The sequence below is a fragment of the Onychostoma macrolepis genome, chromosome 19, assembly GCF_012432095.1.
Source record: "Onychostoma macrolepis isolate SWU-2019 chromosome 19, ASM1243209v1, whole genome shotgun sequence".
NCBI classification, from domain to species: domain Eukaryota; kingdom Metazoa; phylum Chordata; class Actinopteri; order Cypriniformes; family Cyprinidae; genus Onychostoma; species Onychostoma macrolepis.
In genome coordinates this window covers 22,654,213-22,675,189 of record NC_081173.1, presented here as the reverse complement: position 1 = coordinate 22,675,189, position 20,977 = coordinate 22,654,213, and the positions used below count along the sequence as shown (strand labels likewise).

At 36.1% G+C, this 20,977-nt stretch overlaps 2 protein-coding genes across 5 annotated transcripts; both read right to left on the bottom strand.

The window, feature by feature from the left end:
* Nucleotides 1–152: 152 nt before the first annotated feature.
* On the bottom strand, nt 153–6,539 carry si:ch211-232m10.6 (uncharacterized protein LOC572203 homolog). 2 transcript variants are annotated; one of them, XM_058753813.1, is made up of 8 exons: nt 6,191–6,539; nt 5,283–5,750; nt 4,724–4,947; nt 2,843–3,043; nt 2,285–2,332; nt 2,050–2,208; nt 1,846–1,957; nt 153–554 (listed from the first exon to the last, which is right to left on the bottom strand). In XM_058753813.1, the coding sequence occupies exons 3-8, from the start codon at nt 4,917–4,919 to the stop codon at nt 155–157; spliced, it is 1,116 nt and encodes a 371-aa protein (XP_058609796.1). In that variant the 5' UTR covers nt 4,920–4,947; nt 5,283–5,750; nt 6,191–6,539; the 3' UTR covers nt 153–154. The 2 variants fall into 2 exon arrangements, with proteins under 2 accessions (XP_058609796.1, XP_058609797.1); XM_058753814.1 differs by lacking the exon at nt 6,191–6,539 and having other exon boundaries at nt 2,849–3,043; nt 5,283–5,784.
* Nucleotides 6,540–6,977: 438 nt separating this feature from the next.
* epn1b (epsin 1b) lies at nt 6,978–20,826 on the bottom strand. Of its 3 annotated transcripts, XM_058752574.1 has the most exons (12): nt 20,727–20,826; nt 19,947–20,045; nt 19,244–19,333; nt 18,680–18,835; nt 17,996–18,124; nt 17,796–17,916; nt 12,838–13,004; nt 12,200–12,719; nt 11,405–11,530; nt 10,445–10,476; nt 10,166–10,318; nt 9,609–9,878 (listed from the first exon to the last, which is right to left on the bottom strand). In XM_058752574.1, exons 3-12 carry the CDS (start codon nt 19,310–19,312, stop codon nt 9,738–9,740), a joined length of 1,614 nt encoding a protein of 537 aa, XP_058608557.1. In that variant the 5' UTR covers nt 19,313–19,333; nt 19,947–20,045; nt 20,727–20,826; the 3' UTR covers nt 9,609–9,737. The 3 variants fall into 3 exon arrangements, with proteins under 3 accessions (XP_058608555.1, XP_058608557.1, XP_058608556.1); XM_058752572.1 differs by lacking the exon at nt 10,445–10,476 and having other exon boundaries at nt 6,978–9,878; XM_058752573.1 differs by having other exon boundaries at nt 9,736–10,318.
* Between the last annotated feature and the right edge of the window lie 151 nt (nt 20,827–20,977).

Below are 20,977 nucleotides of genomic sequence, written 5' to 3'. Positions count from 1 at the left end.
TACATGAATACAGGGATATTTCAACACCTGCAGTGCATATAAACTTCTTTTTTAAAGGCCTAACCAAAATATAGATCTAAATTAGAAAATGTTATGAATGTAAACGTGGTCACTGATACTGCTGATTATGAAGGACGTCCCGAAGGTGTTCTCCTCAACACATTTCATCATTCCCTTCCCTCTCTAATGCATCCTCCACCTCATCGATTTCTCTCTCACAGTCTTCGCATCCCTCTCTCCCGCACCCCCCCACCAGTACCAGTCCATGAGGACTCTTTGCCCCCACCATACCCCCATCAGTCACTTCATCCCTGTGGCTCCATGTGGTGTCGATAAACGCACCCTTCTGGCATTGCTGAACCAGACGGCTGACGGAGTAGAGGCTCCCACCGCCGGTGGTGATGACCTCATCATAGGGTGGTGCATGGCTGGCAGCACGGGCCTCTTCCAGACGGATCCGGGCACGGTGCTTCATCTCAATCAGAGTTTTGGTGTAGGAGTTCAAGGTGAATACAGCTGCTGCCATGCAACAGCTGAAGGAGATCCACGCCATGCTGTGGAAGAAGCACCAATGTTTCAAATGATTTGACTTATCTTGCAATCATTTGACTTAACACTACCATTCAAAAGTTTGGGGTTGGTAAGATTTTGTAATGTTTTTGAAAGAAGTCTCTTATTTTCACCAAGACTGCATTCATTTAAAAACACTAATATTGTGAAATATTATTCTATATTGTAAGTGTTTTATATTTTAATATATTTTAAAAAGTAATTTATTCCTATGATGCAAAGCTGAATTTTATTACATCTATTACTCCAGTCTTTAGTGTCAGATGAACCTTCAGAAATCATTTCAATATTTGGTGCTCAAGAAAGATATCTTTTTATTATCAATGTTGAAAACAGTTGTGCCGCCTAAAATTTTTGTGGAAACTGATACATTTTTCAGGATTCTTTGATGATTAGAAAGTTTAAAAGAACAGCATTTATTTTAAATTGAAATCTTTTGTAACTATGTAAATGTCTTTATGTTTTAATCTATTTAATGTGTCCTGCTGAATAAATGTATTATAAACGCACACATTTGCTTAATCTAAATGGGGGCATTACATAGACTTCTATTGTTTTTAAATATTTAATATATAGTTATACATTTTCTAACCAAAACCTAACCTTCAGCAAACTTCCTGAATTTTTACAATTTAAAAAACCCCCCCCAAAAAACAACAACTTTGTTTATTTTTATACCAGTTTTACAAACGAGGATGTCTCCAAAGGGAGGTTTTTGGAGATTTTGTCAGGTTTTGCTCACTTTTAGGTACGAATCTGTCCCCAAAATATGGTTAAGTAGGTACAAACACACTAATCTTACTGACCCCAAACTTTTGAATAGTAGGGTATTTTATATATCAAAATAAACATGTAAAAATTTTTTTGTATTATACAGTGGGGTCTAAAACCACTTGGCAAATAATGTATACTGTCAGAATAACATTTAATATTTATATATATATATATATATATATATATATATATATATATATATATATATATATATATATACACACACACACACACACACACACATTAATTATTCATTTTAAAAATAGATTATAAAAATTATCCAAAAGACTATCAAAAGACTGCAGCTTCAAATTCTGTAATGAAGCCCAGATTATCAATGTTATCTCTGATTTTTGGAGACCACTGTACATTGCATGGTATTTGAGAGAAAGAAAGAAAGAAAGAAAGAAAGAAAGAAAATAAAAAAAGAAAGAAAAACAAACAAACAAAGAAAGAAACAAAGAAAGAAAGGAGGTGGATTAGAGAAAGATGGAGACTTACGCAAATGACCAGCCGTAGTCCCATGTCTGAGGTCTCCAGTCTTTGGGCCCAATGCTGACAGTCATCTGAAATACTGTTGTATACATCATATGTGCCACCATTCCCATCATACCTGAAATGTAGAAAATATATTGTTCTCCCTGTTTGTCTCGGTTACATACTGATGAAAAACCATATTTTTTCCTGAAACTCTCAGAAACTCACCAGACAGCACGGTACAGATGGCAGCAAAAGCATTGATCTTGAGTGCATACATGTCCTTATTCAGACACAAGAGCAGCAATTCCACCCACATCAGAAGAAAACCCATCGCCAGAAGGCTGATGTATGCAAATTCTGATATCACTGAGAGCCACAGAACTCCTACAGGATATGAAACAGAATCAGAAATGAGCTATTTCGTGCCAATTTCTGTATCTATAGCTCATAAACATCTCACCTTGTGTTTCTCCAGGGGTCAGTTCAATGAAGCTCCGACATTTCTCACCTGTGAAGAATAGGCACAGTCTTTGCCAAATGTTTCTTGAGGAATCTATCTATCTATCTATCTATCTATCTATCTATCTATCTATCTATCTATCTATCTATCTATCTATCTCACTTTAAAAACAGTGATGTGCATTACGTAACTTAAGAAACTTGCAGCCATGTCTTGTAGCAGATGTTGAGAACTGGGGTGACCCCATGGCAGTTAAATAAGAGTTAAGAAAGGCCACAACAGGAAACAGATGTTCAAAGGGACTGAATCAGGACATTGGTATCAAGAAAAAGCTTTGACAGTTGGCCATATGTGTGGCTTTATGTGTTAAAAGTGTGTTTTACTAATTTTCTTTGAACCCGAATTGAATTCCATTCATTGGAATTTTATATGAAGTATCCAGCGAAACAGGTGCAAAATAACTGTCAATAAAAGTGAATTTTGAAGATTTATCACTTAACATCATCATTAAAAGCTAACAGATATCAGAAAGAAGTATACTGAACCATTTGCCCTCACCCGCACCGTCAGTGTGTTTCTCACAGGACAACCAGAAGCCAGTGTGAAAGTAGCGCAGCATGTATTTGTCTTCACCCGTCTCCCAAATGTAGTGAACTGCATTTGCCAGATTTTTGGCTCTCATACGGGCCAGTTCCTCCTTCTGCTTGGGGGACATTGTCACATTGGAGTCTGGTTTCCTGGGGTCTGCTGTTGGGACCTCTGTGGAAAGAGGAAGAATTGAGTGGAGAAGACTGGAGAACTGAATAAAAGAACAATGAGAAATAAAAATAGACTGATTGAATGCGCCAAATCTATTCTGTACGATTATAAACACACATACTATCATTTTTGCTTTTGACTATAATTGTGCAATTGACACTGATAGCTGTGTTTTCCAAGATATCTCTTATAATCATGTAATTGTTCACTTAATCTGAAGCAAAACCTTTCATTTTGAATCCTTCATAATGTTCAGATTTAGTGATAATCTCCCTCAGTGTAAGGGGCTAAAACGATCTATTAGATTTGTAGAGGTCTGACCTGGAGGATTACACTACAGCAAGTACTGACCTGTAAATCTCTGATCTTTACAGTTTGAAAGTGCAGTAGGTTATTTTCAGAGGATTGTTATTTTTTTGTTGTGGTTTTTTTACTGTGGTTATGAGTAGTTTTACGAAAGAACACATCTGTATCTGTAAACAGGCTGTACTCTACACTTCTTACCAAATGTTAGTCAAGTCTGTTATGCAATGATTAGGACTGGGAGCTTATTCACAGCCAATTTCTTTAAAAGAATTACCAGAACAGAATGATGTTCGGTTTTGTTACAGGTTCTCGCATGTGTATTCCTTTCGACGCAAGCACAATGTTGTACTAAAATACCCTGACAGATTTATTCAACACCGCATCCAATCTTAATAGTATGGAAGTCCGCATCCACCACTGAATAAAAAAATTCAAACTTTTTTCTCACAATTTGCCAATTTACATCTCGCAATGCTGACTTTAGTTCTCACAACTTATATCACAATTCTGAGAAAAAAAGTCAGAATTGCGAGTTTATATGACGCAATTCTAAAAAAAAGTCAGAATGATGTAAACTTGCAATTGCAAGTAAAAAGTCACAATTATTTTTTATTTTTTATTCAGTGGCGGGAACGGGCTTCCATATACTAGCGAACAAACATCGTGATCAGTCCATTTGTATTCCAAAGCAAATGAATCTTGTGAACCTGTTCTTTTAGTGAATCAAAAACACGGAATGCAAAATATATGACTCTTGAATGAATGAACAGATTATTTTTAGTGAATCAAACAATACATCGTGAACAGGTAAGTACCATTCCCGAACAAAAGGCTCTGATGAGTCAGTTCTTTTTTTGAGAATCTAACACATGTGGTTTATATCTAAACGTAGATGAGTGTAGACTGTTTGTTCAAAAGGAAATTAGCTATACATTATGGGTTTTGTCAGTAGAATTTTATGAATAATAAATTAAATATCCAAATTTTAGTTTGTTAGCAATTGTTGGCTGTATTCGTTTGAACTTTTCACAATTATTTCTGTAAAAAAAAAAAAAAAAAAGTGCAATAAATCCCTGCAGGATGCAATTTTGATTTTCCCTAAAAATGAATGCAACAGGCTAACTTTTACATTTAAAGTTGGGCTTGAATTGTTTTACAGTGCACACTCCTAAAAATAAAGTTTCTGTATAGGCATCTCTGGTTCCATGGAAACTTTGAGAAAGTGTTCTTTAGATAATATGTTAATAAAACTAAGAAAAGATATTTCATTTAAGAACTGTTCACTGAGAGGTTCCACTGAGAAGAACCAAAAAGCTTCGCTGTGAAACCCTCCTTTTCTAATCTTTATTTTAAGAGTGTAGTTACACTTCTTACCAGTTGTATAAGGCTGGCTGTTGTTCTGTCCGCAGTTCTTCATTTTGACCGGCGACAGACAGAGAGGTTTGACCACTTTATGTGTCCCCTCGCACCAGTATGAGGTACAAAAGGCCAAAACAGAGAGCGCTAGGGCCAGAGAGGTCAGCGATAGAGACAGCAAGGACCGATTCCTGCGGGACAAATGCTCCAACATGGTGGAATGATACAGACAGGACCTGATGCTGCAATTAACAAAGAAAAGACAACATTCAGATACTAAGAAAGAAGCTTTGTGTGTGTATCAACCTACAGATGAAATTACAGTTCGTCAAGATGAGGCAAGGGAAAGGGAAGAGCAACATAAATGTGGTCAGTTGTGTACAGGAAAGCAAGATTACTAAACCTAGAAGAAATGAAGTGGCAGACCAATGTCAAAAGTCAGAGAGGAGGAGTTTATATGAGTGGAAACAAATAGAAATTGAAGATGCAAAGGCAGAATTAAAGGTCAATGGAAGTGAGATGATGAACAGAGGATTTAAAGGAAATTAGACAGATGTGAGCATGTGAAAACACTTGCCAGTGCCTTAGGTTTCCATATAAAAATGTCTTGGGTGAAATGCAGAAATGGCTCAGGTGGTGTTAAACATGTTCCCTTTGTCTACGACCAACAAATGTGGCCAATACGTCCTCAAAGTCAATGGAGATGAGGCTGATGATCATGAATCTTCATACTGAATATTCAGAGGTGTTTCCCAGATGTGTTCTTCAGCTCAGCACATAGATGAAATTGGTCTTTAGTTGTGCAGTCAATCAAGAATGACCTTGTTTTTCTCTTTGATTTTACCCATCTCTCACCTGGGCTCTTTCTTGGAGAGATTTACGAAGATTTTCTGAGAATTTCGTTCTTATGCGTCTTAATCAACAACATCCATTTCTTTGTAATCCTTTCTTTGTAATCCTTCATGATCTCTTCATGATCTGTGGAAGAAAGTTACATCTGTCTCTCCTGGTCTGTCCAGAGCCCCCCAGACACCTAAGCAACAAACTGTATTAAAACAGATTAAGTATTATGAAATAGATTACAGATCTTTGAGTCTGAGCTATAAATGTAATCATTTACATATTATAATTTAAAAAATAAATAAATATATATATCAGAATATTAAAAAGAAACATTTGCATTACATCAGCATATTTGCAGATATATGTGGTGCATATATGCCACTTCTATACATTTTTTTATAACTGTTATAAAGTAAAGGCAAAATGCACACACATAAAAGTTGTCAAACTGGTATTACATTTACTAAAAAATATTTGACGCACTATTAAAAAATATAATATAGACAGAAAAAAGGAAATGCAACCCACCTTCAGCCGTAAAGACACTTCACCTCTGTTTCACATTTACTATCTCACTGTCTCTCACTGTGTGTTTTCTTTTATTCATTCTCAATCTCGAGTGAATGTTTATGACAAACCCACCCAGATTTCACTTAATCCGCCCAAGTCCATCTGTTCCTTCGATTCTGCCTCTTTCTATAGTTCCATTTAAATCTCTCTCTCTTCGCCTACAACCAGGATACAATCATCTCCTCCATGCGAGACTGTTGAATTAAATGGTTCTCTTTAGATGTACACAGTGTCAAGTATTCCTAAGCATTCCTTCCTTTGTCCTTTCTATAATCTTAAGAGCTTTACAGATTACATTGTATTGTCCTGGACTGCACCCAAAACTAAGCGATTTAACTACAGCAATGCCAAAAAATGCTTTCTTTTTTCATCGTTTAAGGGATACAGTAGCTCAATGGTTAAAAGAATATGCGCTGCTAACCCAGTTGTTGCAGGTTCAGTGCCAAGAAATGACTTCGCAATAATGCAGTTTGCCTGAATAATTTAGCAATTACAAAAATCTTTTCTGAAACCTTAGCCGCAAGCCTTTGCATCTTTATGAACACAGTGGTGGGTCTGGACTTATATTCCAGCACTTTCGGTTAATGTAATGATCCCTCTGCTGTTTAAACCACAGTAGTGCAATGGCATAACTCAGCTGGGCTCTTCCTCAAGGTTTTCAGAATTATTTTCTGTGCATAATCGACATGCGCTTACACAGGCTCCTGTATAAAAACTGTAAAGCTTTGTCTATTTTTAAAGCCACTTTTGGATAAAAGTGTCTGCTAATTAAATTTAAATATTATATTGAACCTCGAACATGCCATAACATAAATAATAAAGCCATTAGAATGAAGGATACACTTTTCAATGATCTTGTCACTTTATTCTTGAATTGTGCACTTTCACAGGTAACACCACAGGTTTACCATAGCTGATTAAATAAATAAATAAATAAATAAATAAATATATTCATCATAAAAAATAAAACTGTAACTGAACCTATAATTATAGTCAATACCTCATACATTTTTAATTCTAATTGTGATGATTTTGCTTATCTTCCAATAGCTTCTTCATTGACAGAATAGCAGTAGAATTCTGACAGAATGACATAAATATCAGGACCAAAACAAAAGTCTGAAATAAATAAATAAATAAATAAAAACTACACTAATAAAAATAAAATGGTCTGATGAAGATGCATCTTAATTAACCATTTTACATCTTTAAATCAGTATTCAAAATTGTATACTTCTCTTCACCAATCCTCTTATAGTGTTAATTTACTGCAGTAAACAATTGCTAACAAACATTTTGCATGATCGTCACTTGCTGCCTTCAGCAGATTTGTTTTGATATTGACCACAGAACAGATCCATTCCAAGCCAAACAACATATTCAAACATGTAAAATCAATCAATCAATCAATCAATCAATAAGCAAGTAAGTAAAAAGCAATGTGGTCGTCAAGTATTAGGACCCTCAAATTTTTGATACATCCCATACCTCTTCATATGACATAACCAACTAATGCATTAAAAATGTTAATGACTGGAATGTCTCTTATCATATTAATCACTATAAGCCACATTTAGATTTTCCAATATGCATAATTCTGTGAGAAAAAATGTTTACGGAAGTTTTACGGACAGTGATGCAATAGAAAGCAAATAAAAAACAACAACAACAAAAACAAATATACTCAATCCTGGTTATACAAATTAAATGCCAAAGTATATCCTTGTCTCTTACATGGCGGCTTCCTTGGTTACTCAGGTAGGTTTGGGAATAAACATCTGATTGTTCACTCTTTAAAGCTGGATGTTTATTCAGTTACGTTATCAGAGAAACATACACTACTGCTTAAAGATCTGTCTGGGGACTGTGAGATATTTGAATGTTTTTGTCTCTTATGCTCACCAAGGCTACATTTATTTCATTAAAAAGAATATTTCTTATTAATATCAATGATGAAACCGGCTGTGCTGCTTAATATTTTTGTTTTTAATATTTTTTTATTTGACGAAATTCTTTGATGAACAAAGAAAAGAACAACATTCATTTTAAACGAAATAGAGTATTTTATTAATATTTATTTGAAAGAATCTCTTGTATCCATGTATCACTTTTGATCAATTAAATGCATCCTTGCCGAACAAAAGTATCATATATACACTGCCGCTCAAAAGTTTGTGATCGGTTAGATTTTTTATGTTTTTTAAGGGAGTCTCTTCTGCTAATCAAGGCTGTATTTATTCGATCAAAAATACAGAAAAAACAGTAATATTGTGAAATCTTATTGCAATTTATAATACTGGTTTCCTATTTTAATATACTTTAAAATAGAATTTATTTCTGTGATGCAGCGCAGAATTTTCAGCATCATTACTCCAGTCTTCAGTGTCACATGATCCTTCAGAAATCATTCTAATAAGCTGATTTATGATGAGTGTTGAAACTGTTGTGTTTTTATGGAATATGTGATACTTTTTTCTTTGATTCTTTGATGAATACAAAGTTAAAAAGAGCAGCATTTGTTCAAAACAGAAATCGTTTCTAACAATATAAGTCTTTACTATGACTTTTTGTTCATTTAACACATCCCTCCTGAATAATTTCTTTAAAAAAAAGAAAAAAACCCCCCAAACTTTTGAATAGCATTGTATATCATAACACAATATTTCTTTTTGAAATAAATGCTGTTCTTTTTAACTTTTTATTAATCAGAAAATCCTAAAAAAAAAAAAAAAAAAAAAAAAATATCACAGGTCCCCCCCAAAAATATGAAGAACGGTTTCCAACATTGATTATAAATCAACATATTAGAATAACCATGACACTGAAGACTGGAGTAATGATGCTGAAAATTCAGCTTTGATCACAGAAATAAATTATATTTTAAAGTATATTAAAATAGAAAACTTATTTTAAATTGCAATAATATTTCACAAAATAACAGTTTTGTTCTGTATTTTTGATCAAATAGATACAGCCTTAATGAGCAGAAGAAACTTCTTTAAAAAACATTACAAATCTTACTGATTCCAAACTTTTGAGTGGCAGTGTATAATACTGACCCCAATCTTTTGAACAGCAGTGTATATCCAAAATCTGCTCCAGTAGATATGACAGTTTTCCTAAAACCTTTAAGAACGACCTGCTTCAATTTCTCAGTCCATCATATTGGAAAGGCCAGGTATGCATGCTTTTTTCCCCAAAACATAAAGTATATTGTTTTATATACTTACAGTATATCGTTGCTCATTAATATTTAAATATTTGCACACACTTATACACACACATAATCAACTAGGATTGATGAAGGGGATGGGGAAAGGAGAAGGCTAGGGATCAATTGATGCTGAATGGAGAACTCAAAAAATGCTATTGCCTTTCCCAGCCGCCCCAGTTCCAGTGCCCCAAACCAATGGAGGTCGCTGAAGAACTGGAGCTTGTTGGGTAACTGTTCCTATGAGGGACATAGGAGATAACTCACCAATAAGAGTGCCTGCAGTGCTGGGTTGAACCATTCTAGGGTTAGCCATGGAAAATCCCATGCTGGACACTGTCAAAGCTGAATGGCTTGTATTCTGGGTTGGAGATGCCATATGGGCGACAGGCACCCCAAAGGCTGTGTTTAGGGGGGACAGGCCACTGGAACAGGGTGACATGGAGTTAAAACCAAAATAATTTGGGTTTGAAGGCTGTGCAGTTGAACCACTTGCATTGGACACGTTGCCGCCCAATGGCCAGGACATGCCTGCGGCTGGCAAAACTCCTGGGAAGGATGACAGTTGAAAGTGCAAACAAAAAGGGATGGTGGGTGATGGGGAGGAAGGGAGAAGGGAATTGGATAGCATATAGAAGCAGGGATAAAGAAGGTTGAGATGGGATCTATATCAACTACGTACAGGTTATGTTCCACATGACTATATGAACTCTAGGCTTGAAAAACACTGCTTCACAAACACTCAAAAATAAACAGATACTATACAGTGCTCTCTCTCTCTCTTTCTCAGTTGCTCTTATTGTCAATGTCTCTCTTTCTCTCTCAGCCCTCCTTACCCGGGGCGTTTTGGGTGGGGATGGCGTTGAGAGGGGGCTGTTTAGGTTTGGGCTTGACTGACATAAGAGAGTCCAAGTCCACCAATGAAGCACCTTCTCCAAGGAACGATGCCGGTTTTTTGGTATCAACACCAGGTTTTGTAGCAGTGTCACCTATCAATAGAAAAAACTGTTAGGCAAACATCTGCATGGACTTGTTCTATTTAAACGAGGGAAAAGTACTCAAATGACCATTGCTTTTGTAAAAAAAAAAACAATTCATTTAATATTATACACTACCTTGTTAAGTTTGGAGTCCGTAAGATTTTTTTCTAATAAGACAAGAATATTTTTATTCAGCAAGGATGCAATAAATTCATTAAAAGTGACAGTAAAGACATTTCTAATGCTACAAAAGATTTTAATTTAAAATAAATAAAAATTTATTTTCTGTTCTTTTAAACTTTCTATTCATCAAATAATAGAAAAAATGGTTTCCACAAAAATATTAGGCAGCACAGCTGTTTTCAACATTTATAATAAAAAACATGATTGCTGAGCACTAAATCAGCTTATTAGAATGATTTCTGAAGGATCATGTGACATTGAAGGCTGGAGTAATAATTCAAATAATAAATTACAATTTTAAAATATAATAAAATTGAAAACATTTATCTTAAATTGAAATAATATTTCATAATATTATGTTGATAACTGTATTTTTGATCAAATAAATGCAGCCTTGGTGAGGATAAGAAATTTCTTTCAAAAACATTAAAAATTTTCCGACCCCAAACTTTTGCAAGGTAGTGTTAACTTTATTTGTATAAAAATTATTGAAAATAAATAAAGAAATAAAACAAAAACTAGAGAATTAAAACTGATAAAAGAAAATATTAAAAGTAGAAAACACTAAAGAACAAAATTAGATCAAAGTTAAGCCCAACAACAACAGTTTGTTCTCTATTTTTATTTAGTGATGAGAAATCTGAAATGGGATAGAACTCAAAGAGAAAGATGTCTTGTTTATAAGTGTCTTAAACAAATAGATTCAACGACGTGAACATTGCAGACTTTGTAAAATCTCAGCAAGTAGATTAGATGGGAGCTCGAGATTTTGAGAAAGCTCCTGCCATTTCAGCCGGTTTGTAAACTAACAAGCATGTTAATACTAGTTCAAAATTGACCAGTACAGGAAAAATACGATTTGAGACTGTAGAAACAAACAGGAAATGTTTGGAAAACCTGTTTCAACAGTACCGTTCTCAGAGGAACCTCCCCAAGGATCTGATATGCCTCCATCACCGAAAGGGTCATCAGTTGTCACAGCATCAGTTGGAGCTGATGGGGCACCCCAGGGGTCATTTGCAGTAGGAGTTGAAGATGCTGGGAATAAGTAATACAATGATTAGATAGCAAGTGTGAAAATACATTTTTTGACATACAACAATGCCATCTCAAAATACTGTTTCATTCATGCTGTAATCTACATTACACTATTGTTCAAAAGTTTGTGGTCAGTAAGATTTTATAATGTTTTTGAAATAAGTCTCATATGCTCACTAAGAATGCATTATTATTATTTTTTCAAGTACTTTAATAAAAAAATAGTGCAAAAACTGTTTGTATTTTAAAAAGTAATTTATTTCTGTGATGGCAAAGCTGAATTTTCAGCATCATTACTCCATTCTTTAGAGTCCCATGATAATTCAGAAATCATTCTAATATGCCGCTTTGGTTCTCAAGAATTACATGATCAAATGTTGAAAACAGTTGTGATGCTTAATATTTCTGTGGAAACCATGATAATTTTTTAGGATTCTTTGATTAATAGAAAGTTCAGTAGAACAGCATTCATTTGAAATAAGTATTTTGTAACAATTTTGCCCAAATTAATATTCCTGCTGAATAAAAAAAAGATATATATATTACTGACCCAACTTTTGCACAACTGTTTAAGTTCACTGATTCTCAGTCAGACAATAAAAAGCTCATTATTAGTGGACACCGAGGTGTGTTGTACCTTCCTGGTTCTTCAGTCAGTCACTCTCTTACCTGCTGTGCCCCAAGGGTCATTATCTGCTTTTGAACCATCACCAAATGGATCAGATGTAGCTGATGATGCTTCTAACGGCGCCCCCCAGGGGTCAGAGGTTGCAGGTGCTGAATCCTGTACACTATCTGCAGGTGCCCCCCAAGGATCTGATGTTGCTGCGTCAGAGTCTTTTGCAGTTTCGGCTGGAGCCCCCCAAGGGATGTTTGTTGACGGGGCTTTATCCTCTGAAAATCCAGCAGAGTCGCCCCATGGGTCACTGGCAGCAGGTGGAGAATCGTTCTTGGCACTGGCAGATCTTCCCCATGGATCATTGGATACAGGTGTGGATCCGTTTGTCCCATCAGCAGATCCACCCCAAGGATCATTGCTAACTTGACTGGATTCCTTCGCCTCATCAGACGGTGCCCCCCACGGGTCGTTGGATTCGTTAGATGGGGCTCCCCAGGGGTCCGAGCTGGATGGAGGTGCTGCTGTCGCTGCTTTTTCCCAAAGATCTGGCTCTGTGTCACCCTCCTTTGCCTGAATCCACAAATTTCCATTATATAAGCTTGGAGAGTTTGATAATGGTCAGATAATATGATCTTACTCAATATTACTCTAATGAAGTTTCTTGGAGTAATTGATCAGTCTGTCTCACCCGCCTCTCTGCCTCTTTCCTCTCGGCCTCCAGACGTTTCTGCTCCTCCTTCTTCTTGGCCATAGCGGCGGTCAGGTCAGCCACTGACGGGATGTTGTCCAGGGAGGGCAGCCCTGTATATGGCGGGATCTCTGGCTTTTCTTTTTCTGGTCCTGTAGCGGAGGATGCTGGGAAAAAAAATAAAAATAATAATAATTATAAATTTAAAAACACAAACCAGTTACACCACCTGATCATGTTGCTTCTACAGCCAAAGTCCATTGTTTGTTGAAGAAATTGACACTGAAAATCAAGCAGGACTGTCAATAAGTTCAGCTGAAGTGCTTTTTTTCCCAATGCTTCAAAAAAAAATCTGGCAAGACGTAACGATCATCGTTGATGAACAGTGAACTCATGTCTCATTGTGATTAGAGTTAAGAAACAATATCTGACAAGAAATCATCATAGTGAGGAACAGTGTACTCGTCTCGCATTGTAATTAGAGCTGATAAAATGTAAAAACTGTAACTTGAATGCAATGTAAGTCGCTTTGGATAAAAGCGTCTGCTAAATGCATAAATGTAAATGTAAATGTAAATTACAGTTAAGAAACAATATCTGACAAGAAATCATCAGAGCGATGAATAGTGAACTCATGTCTCATATTGTAATTTTAATTTTCGTATTGTAATTTAGTATTGTATTGTGGCATCTATTGGGGAAAAAGGGGCTTTGTTATTGTAACGTGGGGTTTTGTTTCATGTTCATATTTTCATGTCTTTTATTTTGGAGTTTAGTCATGATCCCTGTTTGTGTCATGCTTCCCTTGCCCTCATGTATTCATGCTATTGGTTCTCTCGTTCATTGTGTCATGTTCTGATTGGTAGTCATAGTCGTGTGTCCTGTCTCTCATTGGTTGGTTCTTTTCACGTGACCCGCACTGTTTGCTATAAGTAGTCATCTCGTTGCCATTGTTCCCGGTCGTGTATTGATGTTGTAACCTGCTGTCAGTGAGTCTAGTTTGTTCATGCCAAGTCGCAACCAGGTATTATACATTTACGTGACGAAGGCATAGCTAGCGAACAAACTGTAGGCTGTAGTAACTAACGGTAATGACAGTAACTCGCATTGCCCCCTCAGAAAGAATTTGTGCCTTTACGAACTTATTTATTTCAACCGTTAATGGATAATTAATTGGAGGAGCATGGGCGCACCGTCTACAGAGCGCATAAAATTGTGTTCGATTTAATCAGATTAATCAGCATCTGACTTGAAGCAGTATAGCCTATCAAAGTAGGCTACAGCAAGAGCGATTTGTGAGCAGACGCGGGTTACGGTCATCTCAGTTTCTCCAGCTAATTCACAATTTACCAGACTCACTCACTGCATTTCAACCCGTGCTTTAATAAGGTTACAAACTCTTTTCATGTTATATTAATGCTAATAATATAACTGGGCTCTGGGGTTGGGTATGCACCCCTTTCCATCCTCTCTGCTCCTTGCTGAAAGGGATTTGTGTTCGAATCGAAAAAAATAGCACGCATAAGAAAGGCACGCTTTCGCGAGCAACTGCACGCGATCACAGATCACCAACAACCCCCCCACCACTCCCACTCAACGTGATTTGTGCCCCACCTAGGAATTTAAATGCCCCCCCGACTGAGGTGCCCTGGCCCTTGCCCTGCACTGCGGGGATCTCTGCTCCTGTTTGCTCTACTGACATGGTGGTCATCTGCTCCGCCATGGCTCCCTGCTCTGTATGCTCCGCCATGGCCATCCCTTCCCCCTGTTCCACCTCCGCTCCACCACCCTCCTGGACTTGTTGGGTTTTGTTTGGGTGCCTGGAGCCGCCCTTAGAGGGGGGGGATATGTAATGTGGGGTTTTGGGTTTTGTTTCATATTCATGTTTTCATGTCTTTTATTTTGGAGTTTAGTCATGATCCCTGTTTGTGTCATGCTTCCCTTGCCCTCATGTATTCATGCTATTGGTTCTCTTTTTCATTGTGTCCTGTTCTGATTGGTAGTCAAGTCAAGTCTCGGAATGTGTTTGTATTTTGGATCACGTTTGTAAATAAACTGCACATGGGTTCTTAAACTTGCCGTTCAGTGGACTATCCTTACAGTTATATCATATTAATTATAAAATATAAGAAATTTAATGAATTGTATTTTAGAGATGTAAATTGTAATCTTTGATTAACATTTTTTTAATCACTGAATTTATGTTCAAATGTAGACACCCACACATTCTTCTGCTACATTATTAAATCATATATATATATATATATATATATATATATATACATATATATATAACAAAATGGATCCATGATCACGTGAAAGAATGTTACTGGCAGTTATAAAACACATTGCATTACATTTGTATGCTACTACTACAGATTGCAGAACACAGAAAGCGCGTCAGGTAAATATAATTACTAACCGTTGTGTGTTTGTTAATGACGGCGATAAATATTGCTAACCTAAACAAACAACAACAAAATAATTACAGTATGAACACTTACATAATATGTTTTTATATAATAGTACATTATAGTATCTACATATGTATCTATTTTCTCCTTTTTTAGAGCAGCTTTCTTCGAAAGCGCCGCTATTTTTCGCTTGTTCCGCATGAGGTGCAACTCCCAGTTCACAAGTTGTAATTACAAGTTCTACGAGGACGTGAATGCTTTTTACAAGTTTGTATCTTGTAATTACGGTTATTACGATATGGCATGAACGCACCTTCAATATTCAGCAGAAAAGTGAATTGCTGACTCTCGCAAGAAGTGAATCCAAAGGACGCTTTGCTGATGCTCTCCACGTTCTGTGTGATTGGCTGTTTGCTGCATGTGTCACACTTTCAGGTGCACGCGCTCCAGAGTTAATCACAAACTCTGAGTTGACAGAGAATGTTTATATCGAACTTTGTGAGCCCAGTGAACCTGATCTAAACCAAGTTGACTTTATCAACTCAAAATTTACTCTGCAACTCTTGAGTTTGTTCATCTCGCTTTGTGCTACAGGCAGGGGTGGGCAGTACTTCAAATACATGTATTTAAATACCTTTGAAAAAAAATCTAATGTATTTTTTATTTAAATACATTTAATCTTAGTATTTTTGTATTTTCAAAATACATAAAATATTTTTGCCAAATCAACCTCTTTATTAGACTGCTGGTTTCCTGTGTCAACTAGTTCAAACATGCCACTTTCATGCATGTGAGCTGCAGCTGTACGACGTGAAATTTTCTGGATTCCTGTAAGGAAATAATGAATAATACTGCCTTCATGTGCTATCAAAATTTCCTACTTTCAATTTTAGAAGTCATGATTACAAGCATGTCTCATTCAAGTGCTTTGCTGTTGGAAAGAATAGGAATCGTGGAGGACGCCAGGTTTCCTGGGAAAATCTTATTAAAGCCAAAATTGTAGATATTTAAGATATTTCATTTTAAATAAAATGTAGCATCCCATTTGTTGACAACTATATCATCATTCACAGTGCTATCTTTATAGTTAGCTTGTTGATGATTCTGGATTTTCAGTCAAATACATGCTGTTTTGCTGCGTATAAACGATACAAAATGTTTTAAATGGTTATTGCACTACTATGTGCATGACATTAAAACAAGGTGATCTTGCTTTTGTGGGGAAAAAAGCATACCTGTCCCAGCAGATAAAAAAAGAGAGTACTAGCAATGGGAACATAGCATTAGCACTAGTCAGTCTTGTTTTTTTTTTGGTTTGGGTGGGTAAGATTTTGGTTTTATCAACTAGCTAGTCAAATGTGTTCATTAGACTTTATTCATTACTGCTTACTATGGCGATATGACAATATATATATGTCGGCGATGATATAAAGTGTAAATTGATTGAACTTTTTCTATATCATTTATACATCATCGTGGTATGCAAACATATCTGTGGAGCTTTTAGTGGGCAGGAGCTATTGACACGTCAAAGCGATAAAGAAACTATCTTATTACTGGATAAATGAGTAATAAGCAGCTTTCTGTGTGTGTGTGCAATCCAAGACAAAGATAACTATTATGCTAATAATAAAGTTAAAAAAATTGTTCTAAGGGCATACTCACACTAGGCACAGCTGCCTTGTACTAAAGCCCAAGCATGATTGTCCTTTCGCTAACAGACAGATATCACAGGATTATTACAGAGGCAGCTGAGGTTAATGGTGGAATTTGCAGCTTTATTCACAAACTACAATACCTGTCTGAGCCAGACCCATTATAAATCTAAATGTACTCGAAATTAAATTAATTGAAAAGTGTGATATCCAAGTAGTAATAAAGACTTTTGCTGTTATAATGATAACAATAGCGCATACAAAAATAGTAAATTAACTGTTCCATGCTCCGGTGCGGTTAGCAATCACACTACATGTGTACCGCACCCGTGCCACCTCTTCAAGCGGGCCAGGGCATAGTTAAACAGACTGCACTGGACACGGTACAGAGCAGTCACACTTGTGAAATGAACTGGACTTTGGGGGTGAATCGCTCAAGCATGGATCAGGTTCCTTAATGTGAGTACATCCTAAATCTAAGTGAATAGCACAACTATAACCATAACAGCACAAAAATTGATGAATGATAAAAACATTGACAGCCAATCAGAATCATTTCTGCTTAAAAGAGCTTGAGCATTTAAAGTGACAGATGACACAACTGCATTGTATACTTAGAATACACTAATATAGTTATCTGTATAATTATCGTTCTTGGTGTAAACAGGCCTTAATAGTGTTACTTCACTGGATGTCCAATTTCAAATGCATTTTCAAAATACAAAATACTGTATTTAAATACATTTTCCCACACAGTATTTTGTATTTTTATTTTAATACATTTTGATGTATTTGTGGCCATCTCTGGCTACAGGCCATGGATGTGTAACAAGTTGTAAACAAAGCTCCATACCTTTTATCTGTATTGCTCTTGGTTTGTGAGTCTTACCATTGGGAGCCTTTGTCAGCTTGTCTTTTGTCTTCATAGCAAAATCTCTCTCCTCTTTCCGCTTTTCCTCATCCTCAATCAGCAGCATCACTATCTTAGCCTTTTCTCTCACATTTACCCCCTACAAAGCGTAAATCCATTAGTGACAAGCTGCCATTATTAATGTAATGAGTGCAGAAGAATCTAGTATTTTGCAGTACCTGGTCCTTTCCGTCCTTGTCTGTGAAGCGGTATTCTGTTAGGATTTTGATAATGTGTATGTTCTCCACACTCTGTTGAGGGATGCGGTCAGAGCCAGTTTTCAACAGATATTCGAGAAGAGTTAAAGACTGTGGAAGAAGAAACGAGAAAACATGATCTATCAGGTGTTTTGACAATCCTTAATACATACAGTACAAGTTTGGGGTCAGTAGTTTTTAATGTTTTTGAGAGAAGTCTCTAATGCTGATCAAAACCAAAACCACTACACTTTAAATACTAATATTAAGAAAAGGGTGTTACTAGGATGTTTTGGCCCATGTAATTCTATGTGATGAGCCACTAGCAAACATGACTAAATATAAAGCGTAACTCAATCTCTCTTTCTACATCTCTCTCTCTCAATAATACAACAAAAGCTGTAAGTAAACAACAGAAGAAGAAACATGGCAGTGAAGCTGAATGGAAAATCCTGCCTGCACTTAATCAAACACTGCAGCGGCAGCAACAACGGTCCTTCTGACAGGAAAAAGCCAGCCACTGATCAGGTAACATGATCAGCTGCGTAATAGTCACAAAAACGATCACTTGCTATAAATATTCAATCAGTCTGAGCAGGCAAGCAAGCAAATAATCTGGTTCCTTAAACCTGGAGAGTGTTCTCTTCATCTCTCTCCTTCACTGACCTTGTACACGTGCCTCCAATTCTTGTCATCATTGAGACGCTTCCAGAGCATGGCCAAAATCTCGTTACAGGCCACCACATTGTAGGTTAGATCCGAGATATCGGCCATCTGGGAGCTTGATGGCCCCCAGGGGTCATTAGAAGTCGCTTCTCGAACCTACACAACATATCCAACACATAAAGGTTCACTATATATACTCTATATACAGGGAGTATAAAATTCACTATATATATACTCTTCATTTCATTGGTAAGAGTTTCATAAACAGATAAATGTACAACATAATATTTGAACAGTGGATTCCACAATTTTATATGCAAAGAAAACATGAGGTCATGTGACCACAATGTAGCATACGACTGTAAGAAATGTTTATCGTTCCATACTGTTTAATATACTAGTTTTAAAAGCATAATAGACAGTATATGACTGAATAAAATAAATAAAATATAAGTGACAAAATTAATGCAATAGCGTCACCTTGAAACATGTATGGGGTTGACTTAAGAGAGATGACAAAAGACTGAGAATAAACTGTGCAATAAAAAAGCAAGTGAAACTCACCTTGACCTCTGCCTCAGAGAAATTCTGAACAAGATTTTTCAGTTGTCGTCGCAGCATTGAGTGAGTCATGATGGCGGTTTTGTCCTAGATCTTTTTAAGAAAAACTTGTAAATTGCACATTATATTATACAACAAACATGATCTTAAAAAACTGCTTCTTTTATATCACAATTATTGTTTACCAACTTTGATAATTAGGAAACAAAGCCTTTATAATATGGCAACAGATACTATTGTTTCTGTTATTAGTCAATTTATAATAGAAATTATATGTCAGAGCAGGCTAATTTCAGGATAATTACACTATTATAGAATTGATTAATATTTTGAATTATTTTTTAAGATTTTCTGTTTTCATTTTAATTGTAGTTAAAATTTAAACGTTTATTTTTGTTATTTGTATTATTGATTTTAATTATAATATTTTATGTCACTTTTAGTTTTAATTATTTTAGTCTATCAAAATTAAAATGAGAAATGTTGCATTGGCAACTAGATGACATAAAATAAAATATATTTAAATATATTTTATTTCAGCAAATGTTTATTTTTTGTTTTGTTTTGTTTAGTAGTTAACTATAAAAACCCTGATCAGAGCTCATAATATACACCATTCTATCATGAATAGGTTAACAAAACACACAAGTAAACAACATTAAAAGGATATGCAATGCCATTTATTTATTTATTTTGCTCCACTTACCTGCTAAATAAAGGATGTAGGAATGGGTGTTGACTGAGTTTCTCAAATCGCTGACAGGCACTTCAGTCCATGAGCTTTTCCCTATGGTACCTTTATGGCCTATAAATCATAAATACGTGGACAAACTCTGTAATAAGCTACCGTTTTGAAAAATTCTGACAACAAATATATTCGTTTATATGCTACCCTCTGGTATTTACAACAGCATTTTTACCTTGTAATAGCTATAGAGTATTTTTGTAACAGCAACATCAACAGCCAACATCTTTTCAAACAGCATTATCCTGCCATCAAAATAATGCTAGATTTTATGCTATTTTCAGCAGCAAATCTCCAGTCTGCGCTGTGAATATTTGCCAAATGCTCTGTGGTCCAAATGTTTATTGATTTATTTAACAGTTTGGCAGATAGACATCTTACCAATGCTGCAGACACCAAACGCCTCTCAGGTAATATGTGCTTGAAGACATCATATGATGACAATCACTAAAACAAACATGAAATTACAGCACTAGTGCGCTGTCATATAACGTTACAATAAACTGAGATACTGCCGCATCATACTGATCGTTCCCTGACTGTAATCTGACACCTGCAAAAGCTGATTTTGGTTTGGTGAAAGAAGAGCCATCGCCATAAAAAAAAGAAGCAGGATAATAAGGCATGATCATGCGCTGCACCTTAGCTAAAGGTTTACATAGAATATCTTGCGTCAGCTCGAGGACAACATTTCTGACTGATGGATACAAAAACATACATATATATTTTTAAAATACCAACCTTTTGGGAGAATGAACGGGAGAGAAGATGAGAGGCTTTTCCAGAGCCTAGCGGAAATTTCCGCTTCCGTTTACGGCTACCTGTCAAAAAACGAACGCAGCCCAAGCCTCTCACTAAATATTCATGAGATGGGAGTGGCGGTTTGCAATGCGTGTAACGCACTAATCCGCTGATTGGTGAATATTTATGAGAGGGCGTGGCTTTGTGGTTTACGTTGGAACCCACAAGGGTAAACAAACCTGCCGGATTGT